The sequence below is a fragment of the Silurus aristotelis genome, assembly GCF_946808225.1.
Source record: "Silurus aristotelis genome assembly, chromosome: 23".
NCBI lineage: Eukaryota > Metazoa > Chordata > Actinopteri > Siluriformes > Siluridae > Silurus > Silurus aristotelis.
The window spans coordinates 5,679,192-5,702,201 of NC_139596.1; the positions used below are offsets into that span (position 1 = coordinate 5,679,192).

A 23,010-nucleotide genomic window follows, 5' to 3' on the forward strand; every position below is an offset into this window, starting at 1 on the left:
TTGTGTGTGTTTACTCTTACACTTTAATTATATTTATAAAATGTCTACATGACCAAACAGTACAGTACAGTAAATACAGCAGAAAAGAATGTAGAGGGTGCATTAATACTGGATATGTAGGAACCTTTTTCATGCGGAACTATTGATCTGGCAGGTCAGGGCTACACGGTCGGTTTTGTCGCGCGCTCAGGAAGCGTGTAAATGCAAAGCGCTCTAAAATAATACACTTTCGGCGAGTGTCTTTTTTTTATTTCGTTTTTTCCAACGCGCATCAGCGTGTAGAGTAAAAGTATTGCAGGACAGCAGAACTACAGTCAGCGCAAGATGTTCGCCGGGTTGCCTGAGCTCGGGATTTCCAATGGCGAAGATCTGAAGGAAACTTTGACGAACTGCACTGAGCCTCTGAAAGCTATTGACCAGTTTCAGGTAACTGTTATTAGCACACTGGTTCCATTGTGGCAATACAGTGAGACTTTTTCTTTATAAGTGATTTGATTTCCACACAAAAAAGTGTGTGAGATGTGAAACTGATGCGTTGCTCGGACGGGCTCATTTAAACGGGACACGTTGAAGGTGCAGTGATCAATTTTTTTAAACCAGTGTATCAAGACGTGGATTTCAGAAACGTGTGTTAAACGTATTGGTTTGGATGCGCCTCCTGTCAATCACTCGATATTTGCTGAGTATAGGGGCGGGGCTTAGAGAATATGGGCGGGATGATTCAAAATCTAGAACCTACCTAAACATTATAAATCTGATCCAAAGTCTAATCTCATTTTACTTAGTTTTATTTCGCTTAACATTGCATATGTTTAACTATTGTAAATAATGTATATCAAAGCATATAGTATCTGCGAGAGTGAAAGGGAAAGTTTATAGGACTGTGGGGAGACCTGCGATGTTGTATGGTTTAGAGACAGTGGCATTGAGTAAAAGACAGGAGGTGGAGCTGGAGGTAGCAGAGCTGAAGATGCTGAGATTTCCGTTACGAGTGATGACAATGGACAGGATTAGAAATGAGTTTATTACATCTAGGACGTTTTTTTGTGGACAAGATGAGGGAGGTGAGATTGAGATGGTTTGGACTTGTACAGAGGAGGGACATGGGGTATATCAGTAGGAGAACGCTGAGGATGGAGCCGCAAGGAAGGAGGAAAAGAGGAAGGCCAAGGATGAAGTTTATGGATGTGGTGAAGGAAGACATGCAGGTAGTTGGTTTGAAAGAGGCAGATGTAGACGACGGGGGTGTGGAGACGGATGATCCGCTGTGACGACCGAAAGAAGAAGACGACGACGAGAGCACTAAATATTTTTTTAAATACTAATTGATAGTAGCATTGAGAACAGCGATTAACATACTGAAGCATAAAGAAAACATGCTGAAAAATGTTACTTACTGTATATCCTCTCACAAATGTTTGTGTTTCCGAGCATGGATCAAGTTGACTGACATTTGCGATAACGGACCATCAGGGCCAGGAAGACCTTCTCTGCTGACCTAAGCACTATCAGAATCACTGACTTACGTTTTAATTAGTTTTTTCATGAATATGTTGAAATTTATTCGCAGTAGTCGCATTATTTCATAGCTTTTCTCTTAGTTGCCCTGCTCCAAGTAGTGTGAGCTTCTTCACGTGTTACCAGAGTCAAAGAAATCTGCCATGAGGCCTTCAGAATCAGCACTTCGAGCGCCTGTAGTGTAAAGTACATGTTGCTTGAAGCTGTTGCTTTAACCAGGCACACAATAACGTCGGCATTTTCACGTCGTTCGACTGGATGGATAGAGAGGTCACTTGCATATGTTTGTGTGGATTTAATCGCAGCTTTTTGATTCCACGTGGCTGAAAATTAGATTGATTTGGTCTCTGATACATTTACAAGGCCATTTTCCAGAAGAGTTTTTCAAGAAAAGCTGGACATTGTGAGGAAAGGTCGGCCAAAACGGTCAAAGTGTATATTTATACTTTACTTTATACTTCCCCATGAAAAATACACAAAAATGCATGAAAAACCCAAAGTCATTTTCTGAGATTGATATTGATGCTTCTGCTAGAGATGATGTATGTGGGCTGCAGTCCAGCTTCAGGGGTGCAGCTGTGGCTACAGTGAAAGGAGACTTGTTGAATCGTGTTGATTGGGTTTTTTGCTTTATTAATGGAACTTATTTTAACTGTATGAGATTCTCTGTAATATTGATGGTTCCTATATGCGTAGTGTGATGATGATGGTATTTTGAAATGAATTGATTTAGTCACTGATTTAATATTATCAGAAGGATAAAACTCATTATGTAAGGTTCTGCTTGACCACAGCAGCTGATATGGTTCTGTGCAGACGGAGAATGGTATATTGTTGCCGACACTGCAGTCTGCGCTTCCTTTCCTCGATCTTCACGGCACTCCTCGGCTGGAGTTTCACCAGTCTGTGTTTGACGAGCTCCGGGAGAAGCTGATGGAGCGAGTTGCTGTCATTGCTGAAGGCAAAGATGAGGACAGGTAAGAGCACAACATCTGCAATGATACATTATCCTGTGGTTCTTTTTTATTTATTTTTGTATTTTTTAAACAAGATCTACACTTCTAGATCTTTACAAGACAAACCTGAAATAGTGCACTGGCATGGCATTTGATTTTGGGCTGCAGCTATCGATTATTTTAGTAGTCGAGTATTTTGCCGATTATTCCATCCATTAATCAGATAAGAAATACTTTTTCTTTATTACATTCACATTTTGGCATTTGGCAGACGCACTCATCCAGAGTGAATTACAACTGAGCAGGGGAGAGTGAGGGGCCTTGCTCAGGGGCCCAGCAGTGGCAGCTTGGTGGTGGTGGGATTTAAACTTCTGACCTTCTGATCCAAAGTCCAATGCCTTAACCACTGAGCTCCAACCTCCAGCATTAAAGAGTAATACTAAATACACAAGAGAAAATAAGACGTTTTGAAAGAAAAAGAAAAAGAAAAATTTACGTTTTTATTGCTGAAATTGCCTACAAGAATATCTATGAAAACTAAAACCTATTTAGTGCATTTAATTGTTATATTACATAAAAATGTAGAAACAAATATATATAAAAAAAATCATAAATAAATATATAAAAATCAATAAAAAAACGTTCAAAAAGGTAAACGCACTGTACAGTATTTTCATTATGTTTTAGTAAACTTTGGAAACTTTCTGAGTTTATGAGTTAAGCGAGTGGTGCGTCAGTAATAACGGTCCGTGAAGAAACACAATGCTTCGTGTGTGGTTCAATAATTTGCCTCAATACATTTATTTTATTTTTTATTGGCGTTACTCGAGGAATCGTTACTATTTATCGCAGAAACCGAAAAGAAATCATCAAACTATCACAAGATTATTATTCTTATATTCTCAAGGTATATTATTATTATTATTATTATTATTATTATTATTATTATTAAGAAAGATTTCTGTCAGAGAAGTATTATAAGGGTGGCTATTAAAAAAAAGCCACTGCTTAGCAGCAAACAGATATTTGAAGCTTGGCAGATGTGCATACAGCTGTATTTCATCCACTTCTAAAAAAAAAAGCGCACAAAGAGAAAGATTTGCAGTGGCTCAGAAACACATGAAGACCAATTTCACACTGTTTTGTTCACTGATTAATGGCGTGTTACACTGGATGGTCTAAGAATGTCAATACAGCTGTTGATATCGTCAGTTCTTTTACATGTGTAATAACATCCACATTGGGGATAAAAAATAAATAAAAATCTTCACACACACTGACTGTTTTGGACACACGAACAAAAGTGGCATGTGTATAATAATCTGGAACACTGTGTATATTCAATCCGACTTAGATACCACAAGCTGGAGGAACTTCTCGACAAGAGCTTTCCGCTGGTCAAAATGCCATCCATTCAGCCGGTGGTCATGCAGGTTATGAAACATTTACCAAAGGTGAGAGACGAATGGTGTCGTGTTTTCTGGTATTAACGATTTAATGTGGGTCTGTCGCTTCCGTCTTATTTCTTTTGTCCTGTTCATGCAGGTTCCAGAGAAGAAGCTGAAGCAGGTGATGGCTGATAAGGAGCTGTATAAAGTCTGTGCCGTGGAGGTAAAGAGGCAGATCTGGCAAGATAACCAGGCTCTGTTTGGTGATGAGGTCTCTCCTTTGCTCAAGCAGTACATCGTGGAGAAAGAGTCTGCGCTCTTAAGCAGCGACCTCTCCTTCCTACATAACTTCTTCAGCCCTTCTCCTAAAACCCGGCGACAGGGAGAGGTACACGCCGCCACGCTCATTAAACGCATCGTTTTTTTGATATGTTGAAGAATTGAAACAGAGAATTGGTTGGGGTTAAATGTGAATCTCGTAACAGGTTGTACAAAAGCTCACCCAGATGATCGGGAAGAACGTCAAGCTGTACGACATGGTGCTGCAATTCCTCAGGACACTTTTCCTGCGCACACGGAACGTGCACTACTGCACCCTGCGCGCCGAGCTCCTCATGTCCCTGCACGATCTGGACGTCAGCGAGATCTGCTCCGTCGACCCCTGCCACAAGGTGAGCAGCTGATGTCCACCTCAGCAGTAACAGTGTTGAGTCTGAAACTGGCAAAACAACGGCTGCGGGCAACATTGATGGACAGAAATGTGTTTAACTGGTTGTAGTGGTACCTACTGGGTTATAATTCTTACTTACTGCGAAGAACATTTTTGCATATGCATATTGAGGCTTTGTTGTTTGCAGACGCCAAGAAATGTTTTGAGGCCTTAAAGAATCCAAAACACTGCACTGCACTGCCACCTTGTGGCCGATCTGGTTCATGACGTTTCCATGAGTCATAAAGGGATATACAGTAATCCCCCGTTTATCGTGGTGGTTACTTCATGAATCCAATTTATTATGAGATGTATTGTTCAGTCTACATGTCTATTTTAGCGCAAAAAATATTAACAATAAAAAGAGAATATAATCGATGTATTTTCAGTGCTTAAAACCTTAAATTAGATGTAAAAGAATGCATGTGATTTTATTTGCAGTTCACTTGGTGCTTGGACGCCTGCATCAGGGAAAAGTTTGTTGATGCCAAGCGTGCCCGAGAGCTGCAGGGTTTCTTGGACAGTATGAAGAAAGGCCAGGAGCAAGTGCTGGGGTACGACCAGTTCAATAAAAGCGACAAAGCAGTTTGCTCTTGATGTACACAATAACGTTTTCCAGCACTGTGGTCATTCTGTGTACGGCTGTCTCTCACAGGGACCTCTCTATGATCCTGTGTGATCCGTTTGCAAGTAACACACTTGTCCTGAGCACAGTGAGGAACCTGCAGGAGCTGCTCAGCCAGGATGCCCTGCCCAGAGTACGAGTTCCTGATCAGAGTATAATAATAATGGTGGTGGTCGAAAACGAGCCTGTGTCTGTGCCTAAGAGATATATATATATATCTGTGCCTTTTGATATATACAAGGCTGCATTGATTCGAACGTTTATACAGATGTTCTTCAGGGAGGTCAAACTCGAATAAATAGGCCTTATTTATTCAAATAAAATTAATGCAATACACTTTATTATAATGATTTAAATTGAGTAATGTTTTAAATAGATACAAATTAAATCTTCCTATTTAGTGAATTTTATTTAAATAGTTTAAATTTGTTAGACCCCATTTGGGAAATACAGATGTGTATGTTTGTGTGTGTTTTTTACATTTAATATTTAATTTTCTAAAGATATGTTCTACTAAACTGTTCTACTTATTTCAACATATTTTAACCAACGTCTTCATTTAAGAAACACAAGATATTTATTGATTTATTTATTCATAAATGAAATCCTTCCCTCCCTCCATCCTTCCTTCATTCTCTCACTCCCTCGATACATGAGCTGTACATAAAACGCAAATAAATCTATAGACTGTGGCAAAAACATTGACAGGAAGTGTCGATTTCACGCACGAGACTAAACAGAACTTTCCGTTCACCACCTAATATGTTCGTTTCGCACGTAAAACAAAGATTGCATTCGGTACACGTGAAAGTCCTGTACCAAAACGGATCAGTACGAATGCGTATACCACTGCACCCCTATATCAGAGTATTAAAGCAGTTTTTGTGTATGAACAGGAGAGTCCAGACCTACTGCTACTCCTCAGGATGCTCTGTCTCGGTCAGGGCGCCTGGGACATGATTGACAGTCAGGTTTTCAAAGAGCCACGCCTGGTAAGTTCTTCAGTTAATAATAATATTAATAAAATTACTATATCTGGCAGCTGTGTTGTATAAAAATGTGGAGCGGTTCTTGCTTATAAACCTCCGCAGTCACTGCAGGGTAAAACTGTGTGTTTGTGTGTTTGTGTGTGTGTGTGTGTGTGTGTGTGTGTGTGTGTGTGTGTGTGTGTGTGTGTGTGTGTGTGATGGAAATCTGAAATGAACGCATCATTTGTTTTGTTTGTTTGTCACGTATTGTTTGTTAGGAATTGGAAGTTGTTACACGTTTCCTGCCAGCAATGATGTCCATAGTGGTGGACGATTACACATTCACTGTAGAACAGAAGCTCCCCAGTGAAGAGAAGAGCTCCCTCACTTACCCCAATACCCTCCCTGACACCTTCACCAGGTAATTCCACACACCTTCCAAGGAGACATGATGTCCACAGTGTGTACCCACGTTTACATGTCTATTATCCAGTTATTACTTTTCTTGTGTTCTTCTCAGATATCTGCAGGAAAACAGAGTTGCGTGTGAGATGGGTCTGTATTATGTTCTCCATATTGCTAAGCAGAGGAATAAGAATGCTCTACAGAGGTTGCTTCCTGCTCTGGGTAAGATGGCTCCTGGTACATGCTCTGTATTTGTTACAATACTGTATGTTAGAGATATAAATATGTATGTTGTATATTTTGTTTTCCAAGAAAGCTTTTAGCTTGCAAAAGCAGGACACACCTCCTTATTGTGGCTGACCCACAGACACTCCAATAATAAACCTGATAAATGCAGAGCCTATGCTCCCTTTACTGTAATGCACAGGCACAGTGACCACAGCTGAAAGATCGGCTGGAGACAACCCTGATTAGCTACAGTAAACAAACCTTTTTTTTTATTTTATTGAGTCTGTTAAAAAATAGACAGAGCCCACACCTCCTTAAATAGAACTTTAAAACCATTACTTCTAGAGTGAAATCAGACTCAGAGACCACACCTCCTTTAGAGGGACTGACGGACACAAAGACCACACCTCCTTGACAGGGACTGACCGACTCAAAGACCACACCTCCTTTACAGGGACTGACAGACTCCGAGACCACACCTCCTTCACAGGGACTGACGGACACAGAGGCCACACCTCCTTCACAGGGACTGACAGACACAGAGGCCACACCTCCTCCACTGGGACCGACGGACACAGAGACCACACCTCCTTTACAGGGACTGACGAACACAAAGACCACACCTTCTTCACAGGGACTGACACACATAGACCACACCTCCTTCACAGGGACTGACAGATTTAGAGACCACACCTTCTTTAGAGGGACTGAAATACTCAGAGACCACACCTCTTTTTACTGGGAAATAAGAAAAGGAGGGAGTAAATAATTCCCAAATTATTGTATATGAACCCATTTATAAGTAATCTAGTATAGTAAAGAAATGTTCCTGCACACTCCCGGTGTGATTTACTGTTACCACCTATTAAATATACAGACAAGTACAGTAAATGTGTATTTTATATATTTACCCACTGCTATTAAATCACTGCTGTGGTTCCCTGAAGTGGTCCTACGTGTAATGTGTGTGTGTGTGTATCTCTCTCCATCCCTGCAGTTGAGACATACAATGATATGGCATTTGGAGACATTTTTCTTCATCTCCTTACCGGCCATGTGACTCTTCTATCTGATGAGTTCGGCAACGAGGAGTTCTGCACGTCTGTCTTTGACAACTTCCTGCTCACATCCTCCTCCAGGTCAGTTTTCTAGTGAACAAGCCTGGGCTTTGCTCTGCTGCAGTACTTCCTTTACACATTTATAGCGGTTGACTTAATATATAGTGGTGACTCATATCAGGGTTTACCAACTCAGACCCGCGGTCTCTATCTGGGCCCTGTGGCAGCCACATTTATGTATCTGTGCCGTCACGTCGGTTATTTTACAACCCCAATTACAAAAATGTTCGGACATTCTGTAAAAAAGTTTCAAAAAAGTCTGAGCAAGACCATGTTTATCTCTGTGTAGCATCACGTCTTTTGTCTGTATACTGTACATCTGGGAACTGAGGAGACTAGTTGCTTATGTTTTGGAAGAGGAATGTTGTCCCATATTTGACTGATACAAGATTCTAGCTGCTCAAAAGTTCTGAATGTCCTTTGTTGTTGTTTTTATTTTTCGTTTCATGATGCACCCAATGTTTTCGAATGGTGAAAGGTCTGGACTGCAGGCAGGCCAGTTCCACACCCAGACTCTTCTACTACAAAGTCATGCTATTGAAAATAGATGCAGTATGCAGCTAGAATTGTTTTGCTCAAATATGCAAGAACTTCCCTGAAAAATATGTTTTCAGCCATTCATCATCGATGGAGCCTTTCCAAATGCTGCCCATTCCACAGGCACTAATGCACTCCCATAGAGTTTCAGCTTTTTAAACAGAGCGATGATAAAAAGCCAGATGGTCCCTCTCCTCTTTAGTCCAGAGAATGTGTTGTCCATGGTTTCCAGAAAGAAATAAAAATTTTGATACGTCTGACCATCGAACAGTTTTCCAATATGCCTCGGTTAACCTCATTAGTTGCAAAATATTTCTTCAACTGTTTAATTTTATTAACATTTACTTTTTCCAGACTTTTTTTTCCCCCCGTCCCAACATTTTTGAGACATGTTGAGATTTGCAAATAATTGTGTTATTTTACACACTGTCCCTACATTTTTGGAATTCGGGATGTATACTATAGATGTTGATGTACCGTATTTTCCGGACTATAAGCTGCTACTTTTTTCCCACACTTTGAACCCCGCTGCTTAAACAATGAAGCGGCTAATTTATGGATTTTTCCTGGGTTTTTCCCGGTTTTACAAGCTTCAAACCAAAAAACTGAGCCCCATAACATTAGACTAATGAAATTGCAGAACGGGTTCAGGTGAACCAATGAAACTCTTTATATTAAATCAGATGCGCTTCCACTGAATCGGGCTGCACCACATCATAAATATGGATGATGTTCCTCTGACGTTTGACCTGCCGCTCACTCGAACTGTGTACAGGAAATGTGAATCATTCATCACGCTGAAAACAACCGGGCATGAAAAAAACGCACTTCACCTGTGTTCTGAGCTGAATGGCATCGGGAGAAAAGCTTCACCGATGGTGATTTTTAAATACACGACGATGCCAAAAGATAAACTCCCGAGAGAAATAGTTGTGAAAGGAAGGAGGAAGACAGTGAACTATGACTTTCTTGGTCGGCTACTGTTTAGATACAAGCCGTGTAACAGACACTGTCTTTCATTAAAGCCTGTGTAAAGTTCATTAGTTTCAGTGTAGACACCTGCGGCTTATAGACTGGTGCAGCGTATTTATGTTCAAAATAAAAATCTTTGTAAAAATCAGTGGGTGCGGCTTATATTTGGGTGCGTTTAATAGTCTGGAAATTACAATAATAAGAATTTGCTTACTTTTTTTTTTTTTTTAAATGTTTAGTAAACTGTTCCATGTAGGATAATATAGACTGTATTTTTAAACACTTATTATAAGCACATTTGCTTATTTTCTGTCCAGGAAAGAATAAAAGCTTTCTGAGACTGAGACTCTTATTGTCGTCATTTTCTTAATTAACTAACAACATCTGTATAACACTATTTTCAGCAAGGAGAATGTGCACAGACACACACTACGCTTGTTGAACCATCTTTACCAGAAAGTGCACTCATCCTCCATGGAAGCACTGATGAAAACACTCGAGCCACCCAAGCAGGTACAGCTCCATTAGACAAGCCCGAAAAATATACTAATAATGCATTTATATTATTATTATTATTATTATTATTATTATTATTATTATAACATGTGGAAGTAGGGTAAGTTTATGCTTTACATGTGTTTGGTGTTTTTGCATATTAAGTAATATCTCTGTTTTCTTTCCTCCTCCTGACAAAGTCAAAGCTTTTTGTAGCTATTACTAAAATGATTCAATGTCTAGAGAAACATTGCATACAGTATATTGTTCATGCTTTTCATATTTGTTTCGCAACCATCATTAAAAAAAAAAAAAGGATTTTTGTTTGTCTAATCAGGGCTCCCACACTTCTTGAAAAGTACTTGAAATCAGACACATGGATTCAAGGCCTGGAAAATATTGAAACAAATATAGGTCCTTGAATAAAAGGTTTAATAAATTTTGTTTATTGTAATGTTGCCATTTAAAAAATGGTCCTGTACGCGATGTCAAAGACAGAACGAAACAGCGCTAATGATTGAGGTGGAGATGGAGTAGTGTAAAAAGAAAGAGAAAGTGGTGTGTGAGCTGATGTGCTTGCTGTGATTTGAGCTGCGACACTTGCTGTGTCTGAAAGAAACATTCTTATTAATTAGAATAAGAACGAACACTGTATTAATTCAGCAGATTATGTACAGTCAAGTAGAAGAGCCCAAATTTGCTTGTTAATTCCTAATTGTTTAAAGTTTTTTGTAGGAGTCTATAGTCAAGTCAAGTCAAGTCAAGTTTATTTGTATAGCGCTTTTCACAACAGACATTGTCTCAAAGCAGCTTTACAGAAAACAACAGTGAAGGTGAATGGTGTGCGTTTGTCCCTGATGAGCAGCCGTGGCGACAGTGGCAAGGAAAAACTCCCTTAGATGATATGAGGTAGAAACCTTGAGAGGAACCAGACTCAAAGGGGAACCCATCCTCATATGGGTGACATCAAAAGTTTGGTCATAAATCTTTCAACAATACAGAACAATTTGTGATCATCATAGATCCAGCATCAGCTTCTCCATGCCAGGGCCTTTAAACACTCGGCATCTACTTCTCCATGATCATCCATAGGTCCATAATCTTCACGAGGTGGGACGTGACTGGAGCTGGCCAAACCTCAGGAAGCCTCGGGATGGGGAGAGAAAGAGAAGCAGTGGAGAGGAATTAGCGTAGCTGCTGTTCATAATATTAACAGCACAAGTTGATAATGTGCATGTGATCAGATGTTCTGGAGCACAAGGTTATGATGTGATGTGTGTTATGTGTGTTATGTGTAGGCTTTGCTAAAAAGATATGTTTTTAATCTGCACTTAAACTGGGAGAGTGTATCTGAACCCCGAACACTGTCAGGAAGACTATTCCAGAGTTTAGGAGCTAAATGTGAAAATGCTCTACCGCCTTTAGTGGACTTTGCTATTCTAGGATATAGTGCAAGCACACAAGTCAAAAAACGGCTTTTCCCATCATCATTGTAATCCTGCTCTATTTTATGTCCACAGAGCAGTGAGCCGTTAAAAGAGCTCTACACACAGTTGCTGGAAAAGATCGAGGCGTCTAAACGAAGTCCACCTGAACCCGAGGAAGCTCCGAGCCTGGACCTGGGACTGCACCCAGTCAGCGTCCCCTCCACGCCCACCACTCCTCTCTGATCCTCACAGTCCTGCAGAGACTGACGGAGACGCAGCTGCATTTCAGTAGCGTAATTTGTTCGTTTTGCTTTTTTTTTCTTATCCTGAGGTCGTTTTAAAAAAACACGTGGTCCAGAATGGCACCGCTGAGGACTAGAGCTTTTGTTATGACTGAGTATTTTAACATGTGGTTTGGTTTCATTGTTGTATCAGTTAAAAGTGATTATGTATATGTACAGTACCGTTGTGACTGACTGTATGGTGTATGGATTGTTTGTAGCCAAGCTCAGTTGTAAATAAATAAAAATGTAAAATTATCTTAATTATGTTCTTCAGTTTTGTTCATTTTTACACAATATTAACAAAAAAATTGTTAATCTGAAATCTCTGCCACAGAAGGTCACCCTGGTGACTTGAACTGAGGAACTGTGCTGCATTGTTTGTGCTTTCATTTTCTTCCTCTAATTTTAAACGGGAGTTGATTCTCACAGGTCACAACAGACAAACATGTTGGCTGTCTTTTGTCTTCTCTTGCGTTGTCCTCTCCTGTTAGGACATGCAGTCAGGAATCATTACAAAACCCAGAATTCCTGAGTTTTAGGTTATGCATCACTCTCTCAGGCTTCAAAGCAAAAGTTTTTTTTTGTTGCCATGCTAAAGTAGACAAAATAGCGGTACACAAAATTTACGGTTCAGTACGTACTTCTGTACGGTTATGGGGAAGAAATACAAAACATAAAATTGCTTGTTTTTTTTTGTTTTTTTTATTAATGCAGGTTATTATTTACATTAGTGAACATCAACATTTAAAAAAAAAATTTGCCTGCTTGGTTTAAATAAAAAAACTATAACCCAGCCATTAGTGTTGCACAAGCCAGTGCACTCTTAGTGCCGGTCCCAAGCCCGGATAAATGGGGAGGGTTGCGTTAGGAAGAGCATCCCAGTGTAAAACGTGTCAAATCAAATATGCGGATCAGGAATCAGAAGGAGGAAAAGAGGAAGGCCATGGCGGAGGTTTGTGGATGTGGTGGGAAGGACATGCGGGTGGTTGGGGTAGAAGAGGCAGATGTACAGGACAGGGGGGTATGGAGCAGGATGATCCGCTGTGGCGACCCCTAATAGGAGAAGCCGAAAGAAGAAGAAGGTTTAAATAAAAAATGTATATAAAAAATAAAATAGAATAAATCTAATTACACTACAATTTTAGTATATCGATTAAATCGGCACAAATTAAATTGATGAAATAAAATCAAATAAATGCAAATATAAAATAATTCACATTTGTTAGACCCCAGTTGGGTAATACAAATGTGTATATAACTTTTTGTGTGTGTGTGTTGTATGTGTAATATATAATTTTCTAAAGATATGTTCTACTTTTTTAACAAATTTTACTTTAACAAATGTCTTCATTCCTTCAATCCTTCATTCATTCACTCCCTTAATATGTGGAATTATCAGGATTTTCTCTTTTTAAGATAAATTCTTGAAGCCGGACATAAAACACTAAAGAATCTATATCACAAGATCATCATAAAAATGTTTGTTATGACAAGTGGCAGTGATTTTGCGCATGTACAGAACACGTGCGCACTATAAACTGTGTTTCCGGTATTGAGTGAGCAGCTACAGTGACACTGCGCTTAAAGTTGGTTTGGGAAATTTATTCATTTATTTATTTTCTTCTTTTTTTCTTTTCTACTCTGAAAGTGCAAATCGTAGACTAAACAAACTTGTGGTTTGCCTTTTAATACGATCGTGAGGAAACATTTTTTAAATCATGTTCCGCACGTAAAAAAGATTGCAAAAGATTTACACGTGCACCGAATATGTGTACTGTTACACCCCTATAAAAATATATATCATCAAATTTTGTTATACAGTAATTCAAATTTCCACATGTCCAGTGTTTGAATTCGTTTAATCCTAATAAAGCATGTACATTTAATTAAAAAAAAAAGTTTGAATATGTAAACAAAAGTTCTTCTTTTGTATTGTTCTTAGCTAAATTAGGAACTACCCATTGGTAAATAAACAGGAATCGAAAACAGGAATTTAGAAAGTTTTATTAGAAACTGAAATGTATATATTTGTCCTTTCACAAGGCAGTCATTCATGGGCATTCCCCTGGACACTTCTGATACTTTGAAGGGAAATTTTGCCGATCTCGCACCTTATTCCGGAAATCATGACTGGGTGTTAGAATATGAATGATGTCTCATTGTGTGGTTTGAACTCCTACAATATATAAATAAATAAAGATACGATTTAACCTTTGCTAATAAACCTAAAATATCAACAACCATAAAAAGTGCAATGTTCTATCCTCTCCCCTTCCTCCAGATCCTCAGGACTGGATCCCGATCCACAGTGCAACATTATTAACCACAAAATAGCAACAGGTTGTTTACAGAGTTGATATGACTGGTCAGGCTGCACGCCAGATTGCACTGGAGGTGGAAGGCAAGCGATTTAACGTATATTCACAGCACTGCTGTTTTTACCCATGAGAACATTTCACCATAAACACGAGTAAACATAGCAACCACAAGGAAACCCCCCCCCACCCCCCATATTGGAGGACACGGCACTGAAGGGAAGCAAACGAAGTAAATTTGTCCTTGTTGGTCGGTTACAAAGGACAGCATGTTCTTTCTCTCTCTCTCTCTTTTTCCATTGCTGATATCTGTAAGACTAGCAAAATGTATTTATGTAGAAGCTCATGTGAAGATTATGTTACTCTGTGACACAGAATGAGCACCTGTTTGAAAAGATGTGGTTGACTGGATTCAAGTATTTTAGTAATCTATAGTATCAGCCTTCTCCTTTAACTTGTGGTATGATTGTGGAGAGCTGGCTGCTTGGTGGGACCTGGCAGATTACCAAATTGAGTAAAAAAAAAACAACTACAGGTGCATCTAAATAAATTAGAATATCATTTAAAAGTTGATTTATTTTAGTAATTCAATAAAAAAAAATGTGAAACTCGTATCTTATATAGCACATTCCAAGCACATTAATGGAAAGTTGAATGGAAGTAAAAATGCAGTAGAAAAAGGTGAAACTTGAGCCCATTCAAGAATTTGTGGGAGTTTCAGAAAGATTCGACTCCAGCTGGAGTCAGTGCTTCAAAAGCCTTCACACAGAGACGTATCCAGGGGCTACAACTGATGCATTCCTTGTGTCAAGCCACTCCTGAACCAGAGACAACGCCAGAGGTGTCTTACCTGGGCAAAGGACAAAAACTGGACTGTTGCTAAGTGAGCTTTCAGATGAAAGAAAATTTAGCAATTAATTTAGAAATCAAGGTCTGGAGAAACTGAGAAATGTAAGTTGCTTGAGGTGTAAAGTTTACCCAGTCAGTGGTGGTTTGGGGATCATCATGTCATCTGCTGGTGTTGGTCAATTGTGTTTTTACCAAGTCCAAGGTCAGCACAGCCATCTACCAGGAAGTTTTAGAGCAACTGAATGCTTCCCTCCTCTGACCAGCTTTATGGAAAAGCTGATTTCATTTTCCAACAGGAAAAAAATTACTAATACCTGGTTTAAGGAGCATGGTATCCATGTGCTTGATTGGCCAGCAAACTAGTCTGACCTAAACCCCATGAAGAATCTATGGGGTATTGTAAAGAGGAAGATATGAGACGCCAGACCAAACAATGTAGAAAAGCTAAGGGCTGCTATCAGAGCAACCTGGGCTTTCGTAACACGTCAGCAGCGACCCTGACCGATCTCCTCCATGCCACACCGCATTTCGGCAGTAATTCATGCAAAGGGAGTCCCAACCGAATATTGAGTTCTGTACATGTTCATAGTCTTTAATTGTTTCTTTTGTTTATATACATAAATTAGGTAAAATGGAAAACCACACAATAACTGGATAGTGAATGCCTGGAGGAAGGTTTGTGGACAGACAAATCCAAATTTGCCATTTTTGGCTCTAACAGAAGAACTTTTGTAAGATGGAGAGCAGACTGTAGTCATACCAAACTGCAGTCAAACATTGAGGATGAATCTCAGTGGCTTAGGATTGTTTTGGATCAGGGAAGGTTTAGACTTATTCCAGGTGGAAGAGCTTTATCACTTTATACTTCAACACTATGCAATTTAATCTGGACTGCAGTCAATTGGAATCTTCACCATACAACCCCAGCCATTAGGGGGGCACAAGCCAGTGTACTCTTAGTGCCGGTCCCAAGCCCGGGTAAATGGGGAGGGTTGCGTTAGGAAGGGCATCCAGCGTAAAACATGTGCCAAATCAAATATGCGGATCACAAATGAGAATTTCATACCGGATCGGTCGAGGCCCGGGTTAACAACGACCGCCACAGGTATCGTTAGCCGACAGGGTACCGGTGGAAATTGGGCTACTGTTGGCCGAAGGAGGAGAAGGAGAGGAGGAAGGCGTCTACAGAGACGGCAGGAAAAGGAGCAGTGTAGGAGAGTAGAGGTTTGGGTTGGTACTTTAAATGTTGGTACTATGACGGGTAAAGGGAGAGAGATAGCTGATATGATGGAGAGGAGAAAGGTAGATGTGTTGTGTGTTCAGGAGACCAAGTGGAAAGGGAGTAAGGCCAGGAACATTGGAGGTGGGTTTAAACTGTTTTATTATGGTGTGGATGGGAAGAGAAATGGTGTAGGGGTGATTCTGAAGGAAGCGTACAGTAAGAGTGTAGTGGAGGTGAAGAGAGTTTCTGATAGGGTGATAATCGTGAAGGTGGAAGTTGAAGGGATGATGATAAATGTCATCAGTGCCTATGCTCCACAAGTTGGCTGTGAGATGGAGGAGAAAGAAAGATTCTGGAGTGAATTAGATGAAGTGGTAGATGGTGTACCTAGGAAAGAACGATTGGTGATTGGGGCAGACTTTAATGGGCATGTAGGTGAAGGGAACAGAGGTGATGAGGAGGTGATGGGTAGGTATGGTTTTAAGGAGAGGAATGTGGAAGGGCAGATGGTGGTAGATTTTGCTAAAAGGATGGAAATGGCAGTGGTGAACACGTATTTTAAGAAGAAGGAGGATCATAGGGTGACGTATAAGAGTGGAGGAAGGTGCACACAGGTGGATTATCTTCTGTGTAGGAGATGCAACCTGAAGGAGATTGGAGACTGTAAGGTGTTGGCGGGGGACAGTGTAGCTAGACAGCATCGGATGGTGGTCTGTAGGATGGTTTTGGAGGTGAAGAAGAAGAGGAGGAAAGTAAGGTTTGAAAGAAGAATAAGATGGTGGAAACTGAAGGAGGAAGAGTGTAGTGTAAGGTTCAGGGAAGAGGTCAGACAGGGGCTTGGTGGTGGTGAAGAGGTGCCGGATGATTTGGCAACTACTGCAGGAGTGATGAGGGAGGCAGCTAGAAAAGTACTTGGTGTGACATCTGGAAATAGAAAGCAAGACAAGGAGACGTGGTGGTGGAATGAGGAAGTGCAGGAGAGCATTAGGGGAAAGAGGTTGGCAAAACAGAAGTGGGATCGACAGAGTGATGAGAAGAGTAGGCAGGAGTACAAGGAGATGCGGCAGCAGGTTAAAAGGGATGTGGCAAAAGCCAAGGAAAAGGCATATGAGGAACTGTATAAGAGGTTGGACACTAAGGAAGGAGAAAAGGATTTATACCGATTGGCCAAGCAGAGGGACCGAGCTGGGAAGGATGTACTGCAAGTTAGAGCAATAAAGGATGGAGAGGGAAATGTGTTGACTAGTGAGGAGAGTGTGTTGAGAAGATGGAGGGAGTATTTTGAGCAGCTGATGAATGAGGAAAATCAGAGAGAGAGAAGGTTGGAGGATGTGGAGTTGGTGAAGCAGGATGTAGATAGGATTAGTAAGGAGGAAGTGAGAGCAGCGATTAAGAGGATGAAGAATGGAAAGTCGGTTGGACCAGATGACATACCGGTAGAAGCGTGGAGATGTTTAGGAGAGATGGCAGTGGAGTTTTTAACCAGATTGTTTAACAGGATTCTGAATGGGGAGAGGATGCCTGAGGAATGGAGAAGGAGTGTGCTGGTACCGATCTTTAAGCATAAGGGAGATGTGCAGACCTGCAGTAACTACAGGGGAATTAAGTTGATCAGTCACACCATGAAGTTATGGGAAAGAGTAGTGGAAGCCAGGCTGAGAGAAGAGGTGACCATCTGTGAGCAACAGTATGGTTTCATGCCGAGGAAGAGCACCACAGATGCCTTATTTGCTTTGAGGATGTTGATGGAGAAGTATAGAGAAGGACAGAAGGAGCTGCATTGTGTATTTGTGGATTTAGAGAAAGCGTACGACAGGGTGCCGAGAGAGGAGTTGTGGTATTGTATGAGGAAGTCAGGTGTGTCAGAGAAGTATGTGAGGGTGGTGCAGGACATGTATGAGGACAGTGTGACGGCAGTAAAGTGTGCAGTAGGTACGACAGACTGGTTCAGGGTGAAGGTTGGACTGCATCAAGGATCGGCCCTGAGCCCTTTCCTGTTTGCAGTGGTGATGGACAGGTTGACGGACGAGGTCAGACAGGAGTCTCCCTGGACTATGATGTTTGCAGATGATATTGTGATTTGTGGTGAAAGTAGAGAGCAGGTTGAGAAGAGCCTGGAGAGGTGGAGATATGCGCTGGAGAGAAGGGGAATGAAAGTCAGTAGGAGTAAGACAGAGTACATGTGTGTGAATGAGAGGGAGGGCAGTGGAGTGATGCGGTTGCAGGGAGAAGAGGTGGAGAAGGTGGAGGAGTTCAGGTACCTGGGGTCAACAGTGCAAAGTAATGGAGAGTGTGTTAGGGAAGTAAAGAAAAGAGTGCAGGCAGGGTGGAGTGGGTGGAGAAGAGTGACAGGAGTGATTTGTGATAGAAGAGTATCTGCAAGAATGAAAGGGAAAGTTTATAGGACTGTGGTGAGACCTGCGATGTTGTATGGATTAGAGACAGTGGCATTGAGTAAAAAACAGGAGGTGGAGCTGGAGGTAGCAGAGCTGAAGATGTTGAGGTTTTCGTTGGGAGTGACGAGGATGGACAAGATTAGAAATGAGTTTATTAGAGGGACAGCACATGTAGGATGTTTTGGTGACAAGGTGAGGGAGGCGAGATTGAGATGGTTTGGACATGTGCAGAGAAGGGACATGAATTATATTGGTAGAAAAATGCTGAAGATGGAGCCACCAGGTAGGAGGAAAAGAGGAAGGCCAAGGAGGAGGTTCATGGATGTGGTGAGGAAAGACATGCAGGTAGTTGGTGTAAAAGAGGCAGATATAGAGGACAGGGTGGTATGGAGACGGATGATCCGCTGTGGCGACCCCTAATGGGAGCAGCCGAAAGAAGAAGAAGAAGAAGAAGAAGACCATACAACAAGGCAATGAGCTAAAACAAGCTCTGCAAGCATTAATTAGAGAGCAAACAGATTGCTGGAGTGTTATCTACCATGGAATAACCTGCCCAGTCACTGCACCTAAATCCTATTGAACTGCTCAGAGATTAACAAGAACACAAGGCCAGAAAGAAATCTCCAACTAGTGAGGAAAACCTTTGGCAAGTTTGACAAGAGGCAAGTATTTCAGCTGAATGATTTGAGAAACGAACTGTCTGGATGCCAAGAGCATGTAAATGTTTTAATGAAAATAAAGTTGAGCATATTTGTATATTTTAAAGTAAATCTTTATACTCAAACACAATAAAAGGCTCGATGTTTAAAACATTTTTATTGATTTTTTTAAAGGTGCTGTGCAATGGGACGTGCATAACACGAGGGGTGTTATTATTTTTCATTCATTCATTCATTTTCTCCCGCTTATCCGTAATTCGGGTCGCGGGGGCAGCAGTTTAAGCAGGCCCCCGCCTTCGACTGCTGCCCAATCCTCACAGCACCGTCCCTTACGGTCCCTCCTGCAGGTGGTGAGCCCACGGGAAGAGTTATTATTTTTATCTTTTTCAATAAAATAATGAATTACTTAGTTAATAGTACAAATCTGACTCAAATATTATTACACCATTACATTAAAATAAAACTATTTAAAAAAAAGAGAGAAAGAAAGAAAATAATAAACATTGTATTGGAACATCATAAATTGGAAACTGAGTGTAATATGAAGAGTAGGATAAGGCCTGTATAAATATCATGGGAAAGTACATGGTTTGACTGGTTACCTGCAGTCCGATGCCAACATTGAAAAATGCTGAGCATTATCTTAATACCTGGTTTTGTGTCAGGTTACAGGCAAGACAAGGGCAAACTGAGAGACATAATTCTTGAAATTAAAAATTCTTCATGTCGTGAGTCAGGCATCATGCAAAATACATATAGAGTCAGATTTACATATATATAGTTTTAAAAGGGGCAGGACAGGCTCCTTCTGTCAGCTTGACTTTTTTAGAACATCCTCTGAAAGCTATTTATGAATATGAAAGCAGACAGGAAGTCTCAGAAATCGCACAACGCTTGAGGTAAGTTTGATTAGCGAGAGCGGTGAATTGGCTTGCTCTTTCCTTACGTCTTCAAAGCCCTGAGAGAATGTAAGTAAAAATCTTGTTATATTTATAGTCCAAATTTAGTTTAAAGCATTTTAATGATTTGTTTATAGACAAAAAAAATACATGCTGCAAATAATTAAAAATCAATATCTACAAAAATACATGTAAATGTGTAAATTAGGAGCATAACATCTAGTTTTGTTACGTTTCTTCCAATCAGTATAAATCTCCAAATGAACTGCACAAATAGTTCCTCCGAAGCATGTACTATGGAGTCCCAGCCTGTTTCCATCTCTGTGCTGATTTGCCTGGTCCCTATGCTTGGGCTTCTCCTGAACATCTTCAGCATGTGGGTCTTCAAGTACCGCACCTCAGAGTGGAAGTCAGGAACGGTGCTCCAGTTCCACCTGGCCATCAGCGATCTCCTTTTATGCCCTCTAGCACCCTTTTTAACGGTTTACTTTACGCTGGGACGCTGGCTTTTTGGAAGTCTGATGTGCCGAGTCATGATCATTCTATTGACCACCCACTTTTATGGTAGTATTTACTTTCTTACTCTCATAAGTATCCACCGTTATGTCTCCGTAGTCTACCATAGTCAGGAATTCCGCATGAAACAAAAGGACTTTGTAAAAAAGCTTTGCGTAGGAGTTTGGGTCGTGTTGCTGATTCAAGGCGTGGTGTGTAGTTCTCTTCTGGACACAAGCATAGTAGGGAATCGCACACTATGTCTCAGCATCCACCAGGAAGAACATATCAAGAAGTATTTTGTTATTAACTTCGCTCTCCTCTTGCCCGGGTTCCTGATCCCATTCACAATATCGCTGGTTTGCTACATCCGCTTGGCAAAGTCTGTGTCGGGCATCAACCTCTGCCATCACAAAGGCAGGCTCATGAAGAGTAAGTCACGCAAAATGGTGGCCATTTGTTTGCTGATTTTCGGACTGTGTTTCATGCCTATTAACGTGATACGTACTGTATTGGTGGTCCTCAAGAAAATCAACTCCTCTGAACACTGCCATCTGCTTTCACAAGTGGAAACATCATACTACCTCTCCTGGATACTGTCTTCAGCCAACTGCTGTCTTGATCCACTGATCTACTGCTTTGCGTCACAGAACTTCATGGCAGCCTTTCGCAGCTCCCTGAGGAAAATAGGAGTCAGGATGCAAACAACCGATAGGGACGTTGAGAATGACAGCGCTCTGACCACACAAGTTGTCCCCACTCCTCGGACGATTAAAAGAGGAAATACGACCACCACCCATTTTTAACTTACTCTTCTCTTAGGTGGGACAGCATGGGTTCTGCCTTAAAACTTTTGGTACACAAGTTTTACCTGAGAGTGTACCTTCATGACTTAAGGTACACCCATGGGGCATCATTACTAAATTGTTCATAAAATCAGGATTGATCTTAAATTTCAACTGTTGTGATGTTAAAAGTGTGATTTATGAAACCTGTAAGTAATGTGGAATTGTTTAAACACATCAACTGATTTTTTTCCTCTCAGGGGACTTTCATTTGAGACAGTGTTACGAGCAAGAGGGACTAAACAAATATGTGATATTTAAAGAAAAAATGGAAAGACAATTAAATAATTAGAAAGAAACATAAGGGTGAGGTAAGAGGTGAATATAGGCAAACATTAACAATTGTAGATGAATCAAGGAAGGTAGGAAGGAAAAGAGTGAGGAATGGAGAAAGGAAGAAAGGAATGAAGAAGGAATGGTGAGAGAAAGGACAGATGGTCGACAAATAAACAGATATATATAAAAAAATAAATATAGTTTTTCCAGAGCTCAGTCCTGTGCAGATAACATTATGATGATTTATGCATTTTAAAAAGACCACATGATTGGGGATTTAAAAAAAAAAAAAAAATGTATTTAGACTTCTATCTATAGAGCATTTTTTTAAAAATACTATATGCAGCTTCTGGTTTACATTTTTAATTATTATTCAATTCCCTCTCCGAGGTTAACGAATTATAATGAAAGGACAAAAGACACACACTTCTGAGGACTGCATGCAATCGTGCAGTGAAAGTTTTCCCCTAAAGGTTACTGAGGTAAAAAGTATTTTGCTTTTCATTAGAAAAGCCAGATGCTAGCTAACAGATGAAGCTGCCATTATTCTGTGAGGAATAAAAGAGGGAAATATAACAGCAGATTCTGATTTGTAGAGCAGGAATACTTGAAACCTAAGAGACAGTACAAATTACTAAGCCTTCAATATGAAATGCAGACATTATACTCTGGTATGTGAAAAAAACTTAAGCTGGGTAAGCTGACATCCATCAGGATGCTAACACAACCCTTTTTCCTAATGTTTCTTTTACAAAGTTTATTTTCAAAATTACTGTATTGATTAATTGTGGTATCTTGTATATATTTTACTTTCATATATGTACATTTCATATAGTTTTTTTTGCAGAACTATTAAACATTATTATATTAAATTATATTCTTATGTTACATTCTTATAATTATATTAAAACGCTTATTATTTTACACAGTCTGGCTAAAAGAATAAATTATTATGTTGAAAATACTCTTTTTAGTGCTTTGGAGACACTGTAATGAAACAGTCTAACCAACAAAGGAAGTTTTATTTATGCATGTGTGGGTTGCAGCCGTCACTAAGTCGACGTTTGGGCAGCCGAAGTGAAGATAGTGATATCACATTTTCACTTGCACAAGAGAATCGAAAAAAAAAAGATCGTCTTCTCTATACCAATTTCAATTCTAGCATTTGTGCTGCTATAGCTGACTTCATTTGCTCAGTTACAGGTATTTGTTAGAGCGGTAGATTTTTGACAGAACACTTTAGGTTATATGTGAACATTGTTTGCAGACTTTTTTTTTCCCAGTTTTGTGATTGTACCTATTTAAACAGTGCAGTGACTATAAGTAAAAAAAGCTAAATATTAAATATAACAATGATAATGTTGGGCTCTAATTCACTCTAACACTTTTTTAATAAGCCTACCTGACTGAGCCTAATGGACCCT

General features: G+C 40.2%; 2 protein-coding genes across 3 annotated transcripts; both read left to right on the top strand.

Annotated features, from left to right (window-relative positions):
* The first annotated feature begins 107 nt into the window (after nucleotides 1–107).
* Nucleotides 108–11,891, top strand: nelfb (negative elongation factor complex member B). The gene is made up of 13 exons (XM_083526970.1): nucleotides 108–426; nucleotides 2,335–2,495; nucleotides 3,829–3,928; nucleotides 4,020–4,250; nucleotides 4,348–4,533; nucleotides 5,013–5,125; nucleotides 5,227–5,329; nucleotides 6,093–6,188; nucleotides 6,443–6,585; nucleotides 6,685–6,791; nucleotides 7,795–7,936; nucleotides 9,829–9,937; nucleotides 11,440–11,891. Exons 1-13 carry the CDS (start codon nucleotides 325–327, stop codon nucleotides 11,587–11,589), a joined length of 1,743 nt encoding a protein of 580 aa, XP_083383096.1. The 5' UTR covers nucleotides 108–324; the 3' UTR covers nucleotides 11,590–11,891.
* Nucleotides 11,892–19,876: 7,985 nt separating this feature from the next.
* On the top strand, nucleotides 19,877–22,463 carry LOC310718744 (lysophosphatidic acid receptor 6). Of its 2 annotated transcripts, none has more exons than XM_083527726.1 (2): nucleotides 19,877–20,039; nucleotides 20,218–22,463. In XM_083527726.1, the coding sequence occupies exon 2, from the start codon at nucleotides 20,231–20,233 to the stop codon at nucleotides 21,269–21,271; it is 1,041 nt and encodes a 346-aa protein (XP_083383852.1). In that variant the 5' UTR covers nucleotides 19,877–20,039; nucleotides 20,218–20,230; the 3' UTR covers nucleotides 21,272–22,463. The 2 variants fall into 2 exon arrangements, with proteins under 2 accessions (XP_083383852.1, XP_083383853.1); XM_083527727.1 differs by having other exon boundaries at nucleotides 19,877–19,970.
* The last annotated feature ends 547 nt before the right edge of the window (nucleotides 22,464–23,010 follow it).